Below are 19,325 nucleotides of genomic sequence, written 5' to 3' on the forward strand. Positions count from 1 at the left end.
CTTGAATCGTATAACAATATAACTCGTAATCAATTATTGATCATATTACTTGTAATTTAATCAATTGATTATTTCACTTCTTTATACAATATAAGTCAAGTGGAGTTGTCTGGTTTAATTATAGAACTCGTAGATATTCTTTTGTTTTATTCTTAAAGAAATAATAAGACTGAAACGTGATAATGAAGCCATATATGTAATCCATACAAACTTGTGACAAACCTATTTCTACTCACCAAATATAACAAAAATAATGTAAGACACCGCCCAGGCAAAACTATTTCTACTACTCAACGCATGTAACAAAAATAACACCCAGGCAAAACTATTTTTAGTAGCCTACTCACCAAATATAACAAAAATAATGTAAGACTCCACCCAGGCAAAACTATTTTTGCTGAGCCAACTCACCACTTATGAAACTAGCGTAACATAAAACCAACACACAGATAAAGCTATTATATTGATTATAAATTACTGATTGTTGAGAACACCTTAATATTATTCAATTAGAAGAATGCCCGGCTTCGCTTGAGGGTCATAACCCCGAAACCGGAAGAGTTAGACTAACGCCACCTGGCCTATGTTACTCCCCGGTCCAAGCTACCCCTATACCCCAAATTTCAGACTCGGGGCAGACCTAGTGTAGCCGCCAACCCCGAACAGACAGACAAACAGACAGACAGACAGACAGTCACAAATATTAGTATAGATTACAAGTATTAATTACTGGGCTTGCTAAATATTAGTTCATTTATTGAAAACATCATATTTAAATATTAAAAAATATTTATTATTTATTTAAAACATAATATTTATTGACGATATCATGATTTCATGATTAATTGTTTAGATGGTTTATTATTTATTGACGATATCAATTGACGATATCAATATTATTTATTGACAATATTATCAATCTGATTACAATACAGATCTATATTTCGTTTCGTTTTTTTATACTTTCGATGGCCTACACTACACGAAGATCTGACAAGTTATAGCGATAGGTCACGCCTGGGGTCAAAAGACTGACTTTCGACCTTATGACGCCAACATTTGATTAACCAATCAGCATTGATGTTACTAGTGGATTACCCACAGTTCCGTGCAAAACACGCCTAAAGCTCGCCGTAACAGACCGTTTCATTGGCTTATCCTTGGCACCATTCAGAACACGAGTTAAATAACAACTCTTCCAGATCCAAGTGTAGTGAAGACAAGTAAAACGAAATTTTGAACTATAAAAACGAAACGAAATAGGATCTGTGTTTTAACCAGATTGCAATATTATGATTAATTATTAAAATGGTTTATTATTTATTGACGATATCATAATGTCGTATGATTTATTATTTATTGACAATATTATTATTATTTATTGACGATATCATAATGTCATATGATTTATTATTTATTGACAATATTATTATTTATTGACGATATCATAATGTCATATGATTTATTATTTATTGACAATATTATTATTATTTATTGACGATATCATAATGTCATATGATTTATTATTTATTGACAATATTATTATTAATTATTGACGATATCATAATGTCATATGATTTATTATTTATTGACAATATTATTATTAATTATTAAAACGGAATATTATTTATTGACGATATAATGATTAATTATTAAAACAATTTATTATTTAAACATACATTATGCAAGAGCTAAATCTGTCTATTACAGGTCTTTCTTTAGGCCTGAAATGTTATCTAAATTATTAATTAGACATTAATTAACCTATCCAGGCCATAATCATCTCTAGATGGCAGCGCTAGCCTGCGATCTTTAGTGGATTGTAAGCCGATTTACTGCATAACTTTCCTTCTCGATTAAACGATTAAATGGATAATCGAGACTGTGCTGTTTATCGTACTGACTTTAGTAATGATGACCAAGGCTTATAGGAATTTCAGTCGCTTAGTTCTCGGTTCATCGCGGATCAATTTGAATGAAATTTTCACCAAATTGCCTTTAGATTATCTAGTTTTTAACTATTATAGTGAGAACTGCCAACTCGTTACCAAATCTCCCATAATGTATCTTTATTGACAATATTATGATGAATTATTAAATGATTCATTATTTATTGACAATATTAAAACGGTATTATTATTTCAGGTTAAAATCATGGATGGTAAGAAAACAGATTATAAGAATGTAACAAGTAAAATTGGATCCAAGGATAAGATGGACCATAAACCAGGTAGGTCATATACATTAAAATCTCTGATCATTAAATATAACAATTACCTGTTATATTTACTGGATTAGAACCCGGTCTGCTGCTTCTGATTAAATCAAAAAATGGATAATTGAGACTATGTTTTTAATCGTACCGACTTTAGTAATGATGATTGAGGCTAGGCCAAAATTTCAATTGCTTAATTCTCGGTTCATAGTGGATCAATTTGAAGAAATGAAGAGAAATGTTAAAATATTAAGATATATCATATGTTCCTAAATAACATGCTAGTTAATTAATTGAATTATTTTATTACAGGAGGAGGAAATGTTAAAATAGAGAATAAGAAAGTTGAAATTACTAAAGTCAAGTCTAAAATTGGTTCCATGGATAATGCCAAGCATAAGCCAACAGGTGGTGAAAAAAAGGTAAGATTTTTATAATAATGACTACCGTACCGGTATTGTGTTTCAAAAGTTTCATTTAAGAGTAGATTATGTCAGACACTTAGTTGGTGTCGAGGGGGCATTAAACCACATCTCTTTCTATGTCTCTCAGAATAGAATTTCCAAGAATTATAGAATAGTAAAACTTTAGTTCTTCTAAAACCTAACAAACAAATACAGGATGTTGCCATACAGTTATCCCGAAGCCCGTTCACTTTTTACACAATTGTTTCAGTTAAGGTTAATTTGGTGGTTAAAGCGAGCCACGGTGGTTAAAGGGAGTCACGGTGGGTAAGACGCTGGCTCTCTAGCCTGGAGGTTGCGTGGTCGATCCCTGCATTGGCTGAGAAAGTTCATTGGGATTTTCTGGTGTAGCTTCCCCTTGTCAGTGGTGCAGGACAGAGGGCCTTACAAGGACAACTGTCTAGTCTTTTGAATGGAACGAAAAATCGAGGACCTGTGTATACATTGCATGCACGTAAAGGACCCCTTGGCCGTTGGAATTCGATATAAGAGTAGGCCATAGTGCCCCTGTCCGGGCAAAATTTCCCTCATAGCACACTGTATGGCATATGCTCATCTTCATTACCCCAGTATAGGAGCAGAACAGTAGGACGTTAAACCCCATTTCATTTTGGCGGTTAAAGTCTCTATTCGCTATTTAAGGAGTTAAGGAATCCCTTGCAAATTACGAAAATTCACTTGGTTATGTTCTCTTATCATCATTTAAGGGATTGCCCATCCTTTGCAAAGTACAATACTGGGAAGTTGAATCTCTAATATCATTCTAGATATGAGTCAATTCCTTTCACTATTTGCAAACAGATGATCAATTGAAAATCAGAATATCGGTCCAAATATTTCAGCAGAAGAAATTATCATAAAATTGCACTTATTTGGGTTTACAAATTCCATGCTTTTCAACCATCTTCATATTTGATTTTTTTTTTACTTTATTTATATGTGTGTGTGTTTTTTTTAGTGTGTGTTTAGCATGTGCTGTATATGCATGTTGTGAAATTCTTAAAAATAAAAAAAATGTGTGTGTGTTTTTTTTAGTGTGTGTTTAGCATTTGCTGTATATGCATGTTGTGAAATTCTTAAAAATAAAAAAAATATTAGAAATACTAATCCATTTGAAATATTTTTGCTTATTTTAAATCCCATTGTTAGCACCGTTGTTCAATGGACTGAAGTGGAACATGTTGAAACTTGTATTAACTCTTTAGGACCTGAGGGATTGGATGGCCGAATGGTTAGATTACACGCGCTGTATCATAAAGCCTGATTGTACGCGACAAGGAGTAGGGTCGTCTGTCCAACCTTGTGGGTTTTCTCCGGGTCCCCCGGTTTCCTCCCACTGCTAAAGACCCCTACGCGCATGGGAATTATTAAAATAAAATTGAACCATGTTAGTCCCGAAATGATCTAGTTTGTATCAAGTGGACGTTAAAACCCATTTCTCTCTCTCTCTCTCTCTCTCTCTCTCTCTCCCTTTAGGACATGCATGTATGTACATGCATGTATGTATTCTTAGACCCCCCTGTCCCCCTTCCCTTGCCCCACCCCAACCAACCATAGAAACAACCTTTGTCATAAAAATTCGACTTGTTCCCAAGAGCTTTTCATCTTGTTATTCGTGAGGGTGACGCACTTTGATAAAAGTCTGGGCTTGTTCCTTGGACAATTGTGCTTCGATTGATGTCACAATTCCAAGATGGCGGCAATGATCCATATAGTGTTTTATACGAATGCTTTATATCACTAGGTCAGTCAAGTGACGTGGTTTCAATTGGTGACAAGGAGTAGGGTCGCCTGTCCAACCTCATGGGTTTTCTTCAGGCCCTCCGGTTTCCTACCACTGCTAAAGACCCCTACGCACAAGCGAATTATTGGAATAAAGTTGAACCATATGTTAGTCCTGAAATGACCTAGTTTGTGTCCAGTGTACTTAAACCCCATTTCTCTCTCTCTCTCTCTCTCTCTCTGTCTCTCTCTCTCTCTCACACTCCAAATTAACCTTCTGGGTTTTCTCTGGGTCCACTGGTTTCCCACCAGTGCTAAAGATCCCTACATGTAAGCGATTATTGGAATAAAATTGAACTATATGTTAGTCACTTTATGACAAGGTGAAGATGAATCTAAGGCAGTCCATTGAACACAGACAAACACATCTTTAGTGTAGTTTTATTGTGCTTTTTATTCAATAATTGTAGCACACATTTCTTCTATAGTATCCTTAGTTCTAGAATTAAACAATTAGTTTTACAAACAATTTGTTTCAGTATGCATGGTGGACAAGCATGATGCCTGTGTTTTAATTTTTCTTTTTTTTTTTTTTTTTTTCTTGGTAAAAAAATCGGTGGTGGCATGATCAGTTCAATTTAAGGGAAATATTAGGGAGCATTTAAAAGTTTCCATGATAACAAATTCAAAACCTTGACTTGAGCTATTCAGACTTAGAAATCTATGTAATTTCTGGATTTGGGAAAACTTGCATCTTACTTTAGAATCAATTTTTACTTTTTGCTCTTCTTGAAATTTGTCTTAAAAAACAATCTCAAAATAAAGTTTTAATATCAGAAATTATAACAATAACTTGAGCTATTATGATTTAGAAATCTGGGCAATTTTTATCTGATCATCTTTTACTTTTTATTGGGGATTTAAAAATTTATGTCTTTTGGAAAATTTTTTATCTGATCAGATTTTACTTATTTATTTTGGAAAATCGCCTTTTAATTCATCTATATCAACTCCATAGTAAGTTTTAATACCAATGCAGATAATTCACTCCCTGATACTTCTTCTTAAATGGGGTGCTTTGAATGAAGGTTTCATGAGGTTTTTTGACCTGGGTATTTTTGACAGATAGAAAGTAAGAAATTGGAATGGAAAGTCGAGTCCCGGATAGGATCCCTGGATAATGCTAAGCATCGAGCTGGTGGAGGGGAGAAAAAGGTAAGGTGTCGTACAGATCCAAGGTTTTCTTGAATTCGTAATAAAAAAGGGGTAACAGATAAAAAAAGTTCACAGATATAAGCTGAAACAGATTTAGTCACTTTTCTCTCTGTATTTTTGTTTGGTTTTTAATTTGAATAATTTTTTTTAAATTTTACTAACAAATTGCCGTAGTTTTTTTTGTTTGGCTTTGTTTGATTTTTGATTTTTACTAATTTTGATTTTTTTACATCCTGATTTTGATTTGTTATCCTACTTAAAAAGAGGCATTGTGGCAGATGCCCTGGGTACAATTTTTTAGAGGACACAAAATACTTGCCTTGACCCCTGGGGCTGACAACCCATGCTAGCTGCTCTAATGGAGCAATATTGTAAAATGTTGAATTTAACCTTTTTACGAAGAAATGATTTAACTGGGAGACCATTTCTATTATATCAATTATTTCAAAACCGATGAGAATGTTTTGAATAAAAGTATATCGTCGGTGAAGTGTCAAAAGGGTGTATCTTGGGAAATTAGTCAAATACACTTTTTTGCATTTTTAAAATCTTCCAATTAATATGCACATTTCTGTCTAAGCAGTGAATCTCTATGCCAATTAGAACTGTTCTGGGTATCATGATCATGTGTCCAAATGTTGTATCTTGATTTGTGGAAATTTTGAAATGCAAAAGGTTCTATTTCTTAATCTTTAGAAATTCCTAGATACATCCTTTTGACACTTCACCAACGATATATAATATCGCTTTCCGCAGGATGGCTTTTACTGCATGAATCGCCTTCAAGCTTGGGCTTTGCAATCACATGTGTTGCCAATTAATGAATTAAGAAAGCATTGAATAGTAAATCACAGATTTACAAGAATACAAAATTCTTTTATCCTGTTTAAAACAAAAACAATCATCATAAATCCCTTCTCATTTCATCGGTCCATTCGTCTACTTGCGGTTGAATAGGTGGTTAAACATGTTAACACTTTAAAGGCGACTTTTATTAGCTTGTTCGGCTTGGAAGACGTAAGACTCCTATTGATTTTTTACGATAACATGCAGGGAGTTATGCTATCTGGGTTTTGAATCTGTTTTGATAGGATGTTATGGTTAGGGGGTTGGGTGGCCCAAATTGTCTGATCATAACACTGTCATTGAGTAAAGTGTTGTGATTTCAACCCCATGTTTGTACATGACAGGGAGAAGGGCTTCCTCCCACTTCTAAAAACCACTACATTATTGAATTATTGACCAAGATTTGTGTTGAATGAATGTTAAACCCCATTTCTCTTTCTCTCTTTCTCTGTCTTTAGTTTAGTGAACGACTCCTTGATGACACAATATTTAAATCTGATTCCTCACTTTTATGCATCATTTCATCTGAAATAATTTTTTTTTATGTATTTTGTGTCACAGTAGTTTGTTTTCTCAGATCACAATAACACATTACAAAGACTTTCTCCCAAAATACACAACAAAATAACTAATTTATCTCTTAAATTATTCTTTAGATTGAAAGTAAAAAATTAGAATGGAAAACAGAATCAAGAATTGGATCTTTGGACAATGCCACGCATAAAGCCGGAGGAGGAGCAAAAAAGGTATTGTGAATTTCTTTCTTTTTTTTTGTGTTCTTATTTTAAAAAATGTTTCAAACGTTATTTCTTGTTTTTATGAACTAGCTGATATCATGTTATGGGTGGATATGCCATAGCAGATCACACCCATTGACCATACCATCTTACATTGGAGATTTATTAGAATCCCAAAGACAGAACTTCACAATATATTTTCAAATTAGACAAAAGAAGGTCTAATTTAATTTACTAAGCAATTGCATATCAGTTATTTTGAGAAGATTTTCAGAAATTTGTGTGCTTCTAATAATATCTAAGCAGCAAACTGAAGGCAAACATGGGATGGCTTTTAGTTACACATGGACACCATTGTATGCTTTTAGGATTTTGTTGCTATCCTTAAACAACTACCATAATGCACCCATTTGGCTTTACAAAGCATGTTTGCTTATATCCTAAACTCATGTGTGACTTCATACCTTTAAACTTCCATTAATAGAATTTATGTGCTGTGATAAAAAACAAAATACTCACAGATAATGTTCACAGTAATCCCATAAAAGATAGATGTATTGGATTTTATTTATCTAAAATTGAATTAGATATTTTTACAGCAATTCCAATCTGCCACAATAATTTTTTTTTCTCAAATTATTCTTTCTCCTAAAACAAAAGATAGAAACATATAAGTGTGATTGGAAAACAGAATCTAAAATCGGTTCATTAGAAAATGCAAGTCATTCACCGGGTGGTGGTGATGTGAAGGTAAACAAACTTAAATGACATTCGGTGTCTGTAATGCTCCTGCATGTTTCTAAAGATTAGTGAATGATTTTTACAAGTATTGCCTGCATATGTAAATAAAATTTGTTTTAGACATATATAATTGGTTTAGGTTATTATGGTATATTTTTATTGTTCTGTGTGTTACAACGATATAAAATCTATTATTTTTATACATGTAAGGTAGAATGGTTGTCTTTTACTTTTTTAAAACTGTAGTTTTTGCAGATTATTACAGACTCTAATTTTCAGGAATGTTTTTTTATGGTTGCATATTTATTTACGTTAATACAAAGTTTTAAAATCTTATCTCGGATTATAATCTGCATGACAGACACGTACTGATAATAATTTAGATGTTGTGAAGAATTTTTTTTTTTAAAGATTAATTAAGTATTCCATATAAATTTCTTTGCAAACTTGTGATTCTAATACTTTTAGTTTAATCTGAAATAGTTATGAAAGAATGAAATCTAGAAAAACATTATAATTATATTAAATATGTTTACATTTATGCAAATTTTAAAATCTATCTTCAGATTATATTTTTAGTTTTCTATAAATTATGAGAATATAAAATCCAGAAAAATGTAATAATTATGAATATATTAATAAAGATTAATGTAGTTCTTGCTATAAATTGCAGGCGTATAGGTTAAATATAAATATGTTTTAAAAAGTAACTAAGATAGACAAAAAGGATTCAAGTAGCTGTCTAGTCGATTAATCAATGTAAAAGATCCCTTGGCTGTTGGAATTCGATATAACAGTAGGCCATAGTGCCGCTGTCCGGGCAAAATTTCCCTCATAGTACACTGTATGGTGTATTCTCATCTTCATTAGCTCAGTTGGAGAAGAGCAGTAGGGCGTTTATTTCATTTCATTAATTTCTGTAACAGCAAATGATATAATGATATATATCAATTAGTCTGTTCTACTAATGGCATGTGTATATTTCAAGTTCACCTAAAATGTGAGGGGCCAGGGACATTTTTCTCACCATGCCCCCTCTACATGCAGTACTCAATGATATAAATATATCAATTAAGATTAATGTTGCTACCAATTGCATGTATATATTTCTACTTGTGATTGTTGCTAATTTAAGGGTTAGATATAAAGGAAGTGTAAATATGTTTTGAAAAATAGACAAGATGGACATTTTCAGCTGTATTATAGTTTCTTTGTCGGTAAATTTGTATGATTATTAGCAAATGAAACCCTTTCACTGACAGCTAGGGGGGGGGGTGTTGGATGGCCGAATGGTTAGCACGTACGTGCTGTATCATGAGGTCTGTCATTGAGTCAACTGCCGTGGTTTCAATTCCCCGGTTGTACGTGACAAGGAGTACAGTTACCTGTCCAGCTTCATGGGTTTTCTCCGGGTCCTCCGGTTTCCTCCCACTGCTAAAGACCCCTATGTGCAAGCAAATTATTGAAATAAATTGAACCATGTGTTAGTCCCGAAATAACCTAGCTGTTTGGAGTGGATGTTAAACCCCATTTCTCTCTCTGACAGCTATACATCTTTATCATTTAAGGTTGAAACACCAGGAAGTATTATGCAGATAAACATTTCAAACTCAATAAGTTTGTGATAGATTATCAGTTTCAGAAAAACGATACACATTGGCATTATTTATTTTTTTATGCACCAATGATATATTTGTTTCGGAAATTACAACTTTACTTGGCAGCTTGTCTTCATTTCCTTTTAATTTTGTACAGATTATATCTGAAAAATTAAATTTCAAAGAAAAGGCACAGTCTAAGTGTGGGTCACTGGAAAATACAAATCATACTCCCGGTGGAGGTAGTGTAAAGGTAACCAGAGATAAATTGAGAACAGCTATACTTTATTCTGATGAAATTATTTTTATGAAAACATCATACAACAATAGTATAATTGTCTTTCTACAAATCTTAAATTTGTGTTTCAAGTTGGAATTTGTATTATAAAAGTGCAAAAGCTGATTTGAAAAATTGGACAAAGGGTTGATCCCATTTTATGTCACATCATTATCATGGCTAATTACACCAACTTAAATCATTTCATCATTTGGCTGTATTTTACCCTGCTCTAGGCCACACTAATTTCTGTTCTTTGGAGCTTTGATAAATCTGATTAAGGCACAGATCGTATTTCGTTTCATTTTTTATAGTTCAAAATTTCATTTTACTTGTCTTCACAACACTAGGATCTGAAAGAGTTGCAGTTATAGAACAGGTGTTATAGTTGATGTGATGACTTAGCCAATGAAACGATCTGTTGCAGTGAGTTCTTGGCGTGCTCTGTACGGAACTGTGGGTAAACACCCTATACACGTCAACGCTGATTGATTAATCAATGTCTGATATCATAGGATCAAAAGCCGCTTCTATAACCCCTGACGCAACCTCCTAGTACAACTGGTCAGATCTTAATGTAGTGTAGGCCATCATAGCTATAAAAAAAACCGAAATGAAATATAGATCTGTATTGGGCTTTGATAAATAAATGGCCACTTAAATTACCTGAAATATATCTTGTTTAGAATTCTGAAACTAAACACTCTTGAATAGCATAACCAAACACTTATGCTTTTTAGATTAGTCTTTTTTCCCCAAAAATAGGAAGGACATTTTTTACAGGTGCCCTCAAAGAACAGAAAATGAAATTAGTGAGGTCTTACACCTACCCTTAAATCGCAGCATGATTTGGTCGGCTTTTCTAATCACCGCTTCTATTTTTTTTTTTGGTTTGCTTTTCATTCAGATTCACTCCGAAAAATTAGAATTTAAAGATAAAGCTCAATCTAAATGTGGGTCGATGGACAACGCAAGTCATAAGGCTGCTGGCGGAGATAAAAAGGTAATTAATGACGTTAGTTAATTACTAACAGGTGTAATTATTCAATTAGTAAAACTTTGATTTCAGGGAGCTTCGTATTATTTTTCAGCAGTGTTCGAAGAAGAATCCGGGATCTACGTTCAGATCCCTGAAATTAATCTTTTGTCCTTCTGCAGATATCATTTAATTCTAACATAGTCTTTTCTTTTTACCAGTGATGTATTTCAATTAAATCCAAACTTATAATTCTTTCATAGTAATGTAATTAAATTTTTAATCCCCGAGACCCTAACCCCTCACCCTTCCTCCACAATAAACAAAATTTGAGAAGGATGCTTCAACAGTTCAATTGTTCATAACAAAACACAACATAATAGAGAAGTAGTTATATCCATATAGGGGGGTTGGATGACTGAATGGTTAGTGTGCGCACGCTGTATCACAAGGCCTGTCATTGAGTCAACTGGCGTGGTTTCGATTCCCCGGTTGTACGTGACAAGGAGTAGGGTCGCCTGTCCAACCTCGTGGGTTTTCTCCGGGTCCTCCGGTTTCCTCCCACTGCTAAAGACCCCTACACGCAAGCGAATTATTGAAATAAAATTTAACCATATGTTAGTCCCAAAATGACCTAGTTTGTGTCGAGTGGACGTTAAACCCTATTTCTTTCTATATATATATCCATAATAATATATACCTTGTGTTGTGTTTTGTTATGAATAGTTAACCGTGCTTCTAGATTTCTAGAGGTCATTTAAAGAATTGAACAGTTCAATTGTTGTTCCTTAGATCGGGTTTAAACCAACCTAGATATGTGAACAGCGCTCTGTGTTGTTGCACCATTTTTAGTGCGCCATAACTGTGCATATATAGTGGCTGTCTAAGGAGCGCTAGTTAGCCAGTGCTAAGGGTAAAAAGTATTGGGTTTAGAATGAGTCTTGGGACATCACCCAACCTCGTGGGTTTTCTTCGCGTCCTCCGGTTTCCTCCCACTGCTAAAGACCCCTACGCACAAGCGAATTATGTAAATAAAATTAAACCATATGTTAGTCCCGAAATGACCTAGTTTGTGTCGAGTGGACGTTAAACCCTATTTCTCTCTCTCTCATGGGACATCACCAGACCATCTGAACATGTAACTTCATCACATCATACAAACTGAACACTCCATTTCTTATTATCATTCTCCATCTTTTAATAATCATTAATATGTCTTGCTGCATGTTGGTATGGCTTTTGTTAACATATCTTTTGGTGTTTGCTTCAAATTCAGATTCACTCAGAAAAATTAGATTTTAAAGACAAAGCCCAATCTAAATGTGGCTCAATGGATAACGCAAGTCATAAGGCTACTGGTGGAGATAAAAAGGTAAAAGAAATCACATCCCAAATCTACACCTGTCACATGATCAGATCCCAACTCTACACTATGTCACATAATCAGATCCCAACTCTACACTATGTCACATAATCACATCCCAACTTTACATCATGTCACATAGTCACATCCCAATCCTACACCATGTCACATGATCACATCACAATTCTACACCATGTCACATGATCACATCACAACTCTACACCTTGTCACATGATCACATCACAATTCTACACCATGTCACATGATCACATCACAATTCTACACCTTGTCACATGATCACATCACAATTCTACACCATGTCACATGATCACATCACAACTTTACACCTTGTCACATGATCACATCACAATTCTACACATTATCACATCACAATTCTACACCTTGTCACATGATCACATCATAATTCTACACCTAGTCACATGATCACATCACAATTCTACATCTTGTCACATGATCACATCACAATTCGACACCATGTCACATGATCACATCACAATTCTACACCTTGTCACATGATCACATCACAATTCTACACCTTATCACATCACAATTCTACACCTGGTCACATGATCACGTCACTATTCTACACCTTGTCACATGATGACATATCTACTCAACACCACAACACATTATCACATGACAACTCTACACCATGTCACATGATCATATCACAACTCTACATGTTGTCACATGATCACATCCCAACTCAATACCATGTCACATGAACACATCCCACCTTATGTCAGTTGATCAATACCAACTTGACACTATTTTACATGATCATATACAAACTCTACAGGTTAGTGCTAAATGATAAGGCCAGCTCAATTTTTCATCATAGGTCACGAGTTGTAAACAGGGCTATCGCTAATACCAACCTTAACCCTAACGCTGGACCTACTGAATGCTTACCCTAACCCTAACCTACAAACTCAACAACAATCACATGCCCTAACCTTACATCTCAATGACCATGACAAAAATTGAGCTGGCCTTAACAAATAGATTTAGCCAACTCTACACCATATCACATGACCTACTTACAGAAATCTCCTTTATTATAATAGTAATGATAATAATTGGTAATGGTTGCTGCATGTTTGGTTTGGCTCGGCTTTTAATCACTGCTTTTCTTTTGTGTTTGCTTTTCATTCAGATTCATACAGAAAAATTAGATTTTAAAGATAAGGCCCAATCGAAATGTGGCTCGATGGATAACGCAAGTCATAAGGCTACTGGTGGAGATAAAAAGGTAACGATGACCGTGAAACAAATTGTAGTTTATCGCTAGTTACACAGCTATCACCATTCGTGTCGATAGAAATAGTTCCAGGAAATTTACACTATGTAACAGGGCTTTTACTTCAAGATTTTGTTTACCTTGAATTAGCAATACCCCAGTATTTGAAGTGTTTTTAAATATAACTGTATACTTTTTTGTGTTGATAAGTTAAATTCTTTAAAATTCGAATTTTATAGGGAGCCATGTTGGCTAAGTGGGTAAGACGCTGGCTCGCTAGCCTAGAGGTTGTGTATTCGATCACTGCATTGGCCGAGAAAGTTCTTCCGGATTTTCCGGCTTGGTTTTCCCTTTTCAGTGGTGCAGGGCAGAGGGCCTGACAAGGACAGCTGTCTAATCATTCGGATTGGATGAAAAACCGAGGAACCTTGTATACATTGGCCTGCACGTATAAGATCCCTTGGCAGGCGGAATTTGATATAAGAATAGGCCATAGTGCTGCTGCCAGGGCAAAATTTCCCTCATAGCACACTGCATGGCATATGCCCATCTTTATTAGCCCAGTGGGAGCAGAACAGTAGGACATTAAACCAAATTTCATTTCATTTCGAATTTTATGCAAGGTAAATTGACTGACTGGTAAGTTCCTCAGTCAGTCAATTTCACTACAATGACTGACAATTCAGTTCAATCTACATGCCAGTCAATCAAGATCAGCAAATATGACTGAAGCAAAGCCCTGTTACGTAACGTTACAAATAGTGTATACAAAAGCTTTTGAAGCAATTATTAATTACTAAAAAATATCAACTAAACAAAGGCTTAAAAAAAAAAATTCTTGTAATGAGATTCTATCACTTAGACTTTATGAAAAAACTTTAATTAAAATTTCACAGCATTTTACGCCACAGCACCAATAATCGTAAATTACCTCGTAATTTTACTTACACAAACTCACAGCTTTTCTTCTATTTGTTGTTGGATTTGTACAGATTCTTTCTGAAAAATTAAATTTCAAAGAGAAAGCACAGTCTAAATGTGGGTCGCTGGAAAATTCGAATCATACTCCGGGTGGAGGAGACAAGAAGGTAACTTACCTCAATAGAACTGAGTTAAATCAGAGAAATTGAGAATAGCTATACTTTAGATGTCGTGTTGTAAGTCCTGTCTCACGTAATTCATCGAAAATTGGATCATTTCTTGTACCTTTGGCATTGGTGTTGCTGGTCAAAATTACCGGGGGATCACGTGGCTAAGTGGGTAAGACGCTAGCTCGCTAGCCTGGAGGTCGAATGTTCGATCCCTGCATTGGCCGAGAAAGTTCATTCAGATTTACCGGCGTGGTTTCCCCTTGTCAGTGATGCAGGATGGAGGCCTGACAAGGACATCTGTCTAGTCGTTCGGAAGGTACGAAAAACCGAGGTCCCGTGTACACATTGACGTGCACGTAAAAGATCCTTTGGCAGTTGGAATTCGATATAAGAGTAGGCCGTAGTGCCGCTGGCCGGGCAAAATTTCCCTCATAGCACACTGTATGGCGTATGCCCGTCTTCATTAGCCCAGGTTAGGAGCAGAACAGTAGGACGTTAAACCCCATTTCATTTCATTTATTTTCAAAATTACCGGTATTGTAAAAACAATTTTGGAAATATCGTTAAATACACGATTTATGTTGAAAATAAAAATAGGGCCTCATGTTGGTCTGTTATCTTAATCGTATGTAGATGATGCTAAATTTTTTCGATATTTTTAATCCATCATGTCGTTGTAAATAATGAATAGACCTGAACCATTTTTGGACAGATATTCGCTTTAAAGATACAATTTTTTAATTTGCGAGGGATTAAACAAGCCCTTAGATAATGATCAGTATAGATTGAAACCTTATAAACACCCAATAATGTCTCTCAAAATTATACTAAATTATACAATCTGATTAAAATACAGATCTATATTTCGTATGCTTTCGATGGCCTCTACTACATGAAGATCTGACCCTATGACGTCAGACATTTGGTTAACCAATCAGAGTTGATGTTTCTGGTGGGTTACCCACAGTTCTTTACTCATCACTTCAAAAACTCGCCGTAACAGACCGTTTCATTGGCTAATCTCTTACATCGTCCAGAACATGGGTTATATAACAACTCTTCCAGATCCTAGTGAAGTAAAGACAAGTAAAACAAAATTCTGAACTCTAGAAAGTGGAACGAAATAGGATATGTGTTTTGATACCGGTACAGACTTAATTTGTGTCATCAAGATCAGACCAGCACAATTTGCTAGGGGTCCAAGAAATATTGCATTCAATGAATTTAATGTTGACAATAATCATGTTAGGCTACCATCTTGAACAATTAGTGTCACTACAGATCATGAACATCATCATCATCATCATCTTTTGTTAACTTTTCACTAGTGGATCCAGAACTCTCTAAATTTCATTTGTAAATTAATCATCTTTTTGTCCCCCGCCTTTCGAAGAAAGCAGGGGACTATTAAAATGGGTTCGTCCGTCTGTCTGTCTGTCCGTCTGTCTGTCCGTCTGTCTGTCCGTCACACTTTTTGGGACACAATAACTCTCTTCCTAATTGAGCTAGAATGTTCAAACTTGGTGTATGTGTTTATTAGGTCAATGCCTTGATGGAGTTCGAAGATGAGCATTTTCCGCTTAGGGTAAGCAGAGATAAGCAATTTGATTGGTTGATGCTTTGGGACACGATAACTCTCTTCCTAATCGGGCTAGAATGTTCAAACTTGGTGTATGTGTTGATTAGGTCAATGCCTTGATGGAGTTCGAAGATGAGCATTTTCCGCTTAGGGTAAGCAGAGATAAGCAATTTGATTGGTTGATGCTTTGGGACACGATAACTTTTAATTGAGCTAGAATGTTCAAACTTGGTGTATGTGTTTATTAGGTCAATGCCTTGATGGAGTTCGAAGATGAGCATTTTCCGCTTAGGGTAAGCGGAGATAAGCAATTTGATTGGTTGATACTTTGGGGCACGATAACTCTCTTCCTAATTGAGCTAGAATGTTCAAACTTGGTGTATGTGTTGATTAGGTCAATGCCTTGATGGAGTTCGAAGATGAGCATTTTCCGCTTAGGGTAAGCAGAGATAAGCAATTTGATTGGTTGATGCTTTGGGACACGATAACTTTAGTTCTAATTAAGTGAGATTGATGAAACTTGGTGTATAGTTTCATTACAGTAATACCTTGACTAAGTTTGATAATGAGCATTTTCTGCTCAGGGTAAGCAGAGCGATACGCAATTTGATTGAATGACAGAAAGAAAACAGTGAACTTTGCACAACTTGCAGCAAGATGGAAAATAGACCCGTTGATACAACCAAACTCTAGATCTGTAGGCATAGAGCATGTTTTCCCCTTAATATGCTATAATTATTCCATCAAAAACATTGTATGCTTAGACTATAAGTAAAGATATACTGTTTGATTGTTCAATACTTTGTAAAAGATAATTTGTGATAAATTTATATGTGTCCTCTAATTATTTTCCTATTTCGGCGGGGGACATCAGCCTCACTGTTGGCTTGTTTCTTTTAAAAATTTGTAATAATTAATAGAAAAATTGTTTTAGGAAGAGAGAAATCAATTTAGTGTTACATAATTATTTCAATTGGGTCGCTAGCCTGGAGGTCGGGTGTTCAATCCCTGCATTAGCCGAGAAAGTTCATCCAGATTTTCTGGCGTGGTTCCCCCTTGTTAGTGATGCAGGACGGAGAGCCTGACAAGGACAGCTGTCTAGTCGTTCGAATATGACGAAAAACCGAGGTCCCGTGTACAGATTGGCATGCATGTAAAAGATCCCTTGACAGTTGGAATTCGATATAAGATTAGGCTGTAGTGTCACTGTCTGGGCAAATTTTCCCTCATAGCACACTGCATGACGCATGCCCATCTTCATTAGCCCAATTCGGAGCAGAACAGTAGGATGTTAAACCCCATTTCATTTCATTGCTAAAGAGTCTGGATCCTATCTGTGTGCTGGCATGTTTGGTATGGCTTTTTTTAACATATCTCTTGGTGTTTGCTTCGTATTCAGATTCACTCAGAAAAATTAGATTTTAAGGATAAAGCACAATCTAAATGTGGTTCTATGGACAATGCAAGTCATAAGGCTGCAGGAGGAGATAAAAAGGTAAAAAAAAAAAAGAATTCGGCTCTTCGAATTTTCCAGAATACAGAATATAATAGCTGTTTTCAAATGCGGGACCAACCCGACCATTAAGAGCTCTCTAGGGCAAGTCATAGTTTCAGAGGTTCCTTTGAAGCTTTTGTCTATTTTAGGGTTGGTATGGGAGGAGATCAGATCAGATTTGTTGCTAGGGGGTGATCAGTTCATTTGGGGAGGAGATCTGGGTTTGGTTGGGGATGGGATCTAGCTAGTTGGTTGTAAATTTAGTATCTTAAGAATTCCCTAATCCTCCTAATACTTGTGGAAATTTTAAACCTCCTCAATCCAGGCCCGTAAGTAGGTGGCGGGGGCCCCCCCTGTAAAAAAATTGTTGACCATAAAAACTATGGATATATATTGTCCATCAATTTTACAGCACTCCTGAGACCACTTCCTTGCCCCTCCCCCTCATTGCTCTGAGCTAGTTATGGCCCTGCCTCAATCAGCCTAAAATAAGAATCTCCATTCATAAGTCTAAAAACAAAAAATAGCTGTATGTTATAACCAATATTAACATGCATGTTGCTGGGATTGGCTAACAACTCAACTCACTGCTTTTTTCTTTCTTTTTCTTTGTGTTCGCTTTCCCCACAGATTCTCACAGAAAAATTAGATTTTAAGGATAAGGCACAATATGACAATAATAATAACTGGTTATGGTTGCTGCATGTTTGGTTTGGCTCGGCTTTTAATCACTGCTTTTCTTGTGTTCACTCTCATAACAGATTCATACAGAGAAATTAGACTTTAAAGATAAGGCCCAATCGAAATGTGGCTCGATGGATAACGCAAATCATAAGGCTGCTGGTGGAGATAAAAAGGTAAAAAGACTAAATCGTAGTGTAGCGCTAGTTACAAAATATATTATTTTTTTCAGATTTAAAAAAAGAGTTTTTAGCTTTTTATTTGTTTTCATATAAAATCCTCAAAATGTATACTTTTAGCTATATAGAAATATGTTATTTTCCCGATTTGAAAAAACAGTTATTAGCTTTTTTACTCCTTTTTGCTTATTAAATCTCCCAAATATATACTTTTAGCTTTAAACATATATTATTATCCGGTTTTAATTAAATCTTAGTTGACTTTTTTCTTTTTTTTAAAAATAAAACTGCCAAGTATTAAATACTTTAGATTATAGTTACTTCATTTCGTTATTATCTAGAAATCTCTGGGAAGGGTGGAAAATGCCGTCTAACTAAAATGCGATATTATTTCATTCCGAAATGAATATATTGTTGACCTAGTCTTCACAAGAAGTAACTACTTACTTACCAGTTATCTCTTCTTTATGAAGTCTGCCCCGGTTGTACGTGACAAGGAGTAGGGTCGCCTGTCCAACCTTGTGGGTTTTCTCCGGGTCCTCCGGTTTTCTCCCACTGCTAAAGACCCCTATGCGCAAGCGAATTATTGAAATAAAAAATTAAACCATATGTTAGTCCCGAAATGACCTAGTTTGTGTCGAGTGGACGTTATACCCCATTTCCCTGTCTCTCTCTCTCACGATTGAATTAAACCTTAAGAACCGTGCCAAGAATTTTATCTGGCCCACATCGGGACAGATATTGTATACTTTATCACAGCCCAGTGTTGATTGTTCGTTTTTTCCTAATTGAGGTTAAAGTTTTAACTGGGGGCAATGTCTCTTTGAGAGATTCTTGATTTTTGTTTTTCCAGGATGTTTTTTTATTCCAGCATTTTAATTAGAT

At 35.2% G+C, this 19,325-nt stretch overlaps 1 protein-coding gene across 3 annotated transcripts in view; it reads left to right on the forward strand.

Annotated features, from left to right (window-relative positions):
* The window catches only part of LOC126820934 (microtubule-associated protein tau), a 53,989-nt gene that overhangs the window by 18,420 nt on the left and 16,244 nt on the right, over nucleotides 1–19,325 (forward strand). For all 3 annotated transcript variants that reach the window (XM_050549145.2, XM_050549146.2, XM_050549147.2), the window contains 11 exons: nucleotides 2,146–2,230; nucleotides 2,528–2,637; nucleotides 5,527–5,616; nucleotides 7,119–7,208; nucleotides 7,860–7,949; nucleotides 10,723–10,818; nucleotides 12,068–12,163; nucleotides 13,332–13,427; nucleotides 14,408–14,503; nucleotides 17,485–17,580; nucleotides 18,342–18,437. In XM_050549145.2, coding sequence (XP_050405102.2) covers nucleotides 2,146–2,230; nucleotides 2,528–2,637; nucleotides 5,527–5,616; nucleotides 7,119–7,208; nucleotides 7,860–7,949; nucleotides 10,723–10,818; nucleotides 12,068–12,163; nucleotides 13,332–13,427; nucleotides 14,408–14,503; nucleotides 17,485–17,580; nucleotides 18,342–18,437 — 1,041 coding nt within the window. The remainder of the gene's footprint in view (nucleotides 1–2,145; nucleotides 2,231–2,527; nucleotides 2,638–5,526; nucleotides 5,617–7,118; nucleotides 7,209–7,859; nucleotides 7,950–10,722; nucleotides 10,819–12,067; nucleotides 12,164–13,331; nucleotides 13,428–14,407; nucleotides 14,504–17,484; nucleotides 17,581–18,341; nucleotides 18,438–19,325) is intronic.

The sequence above is a fragment of the Patella vulgata genome, chromosome 5, assembly GCF_932274485.2.
Source record: "Patella vulgata chromosome 5, xgPatVulg1.2, whole genome shotgun sequence".
NCBI lineage: Eukaryota > Metazoa > Mollusca > Gastropoda > Patellidae > Patella > Patella vulgata.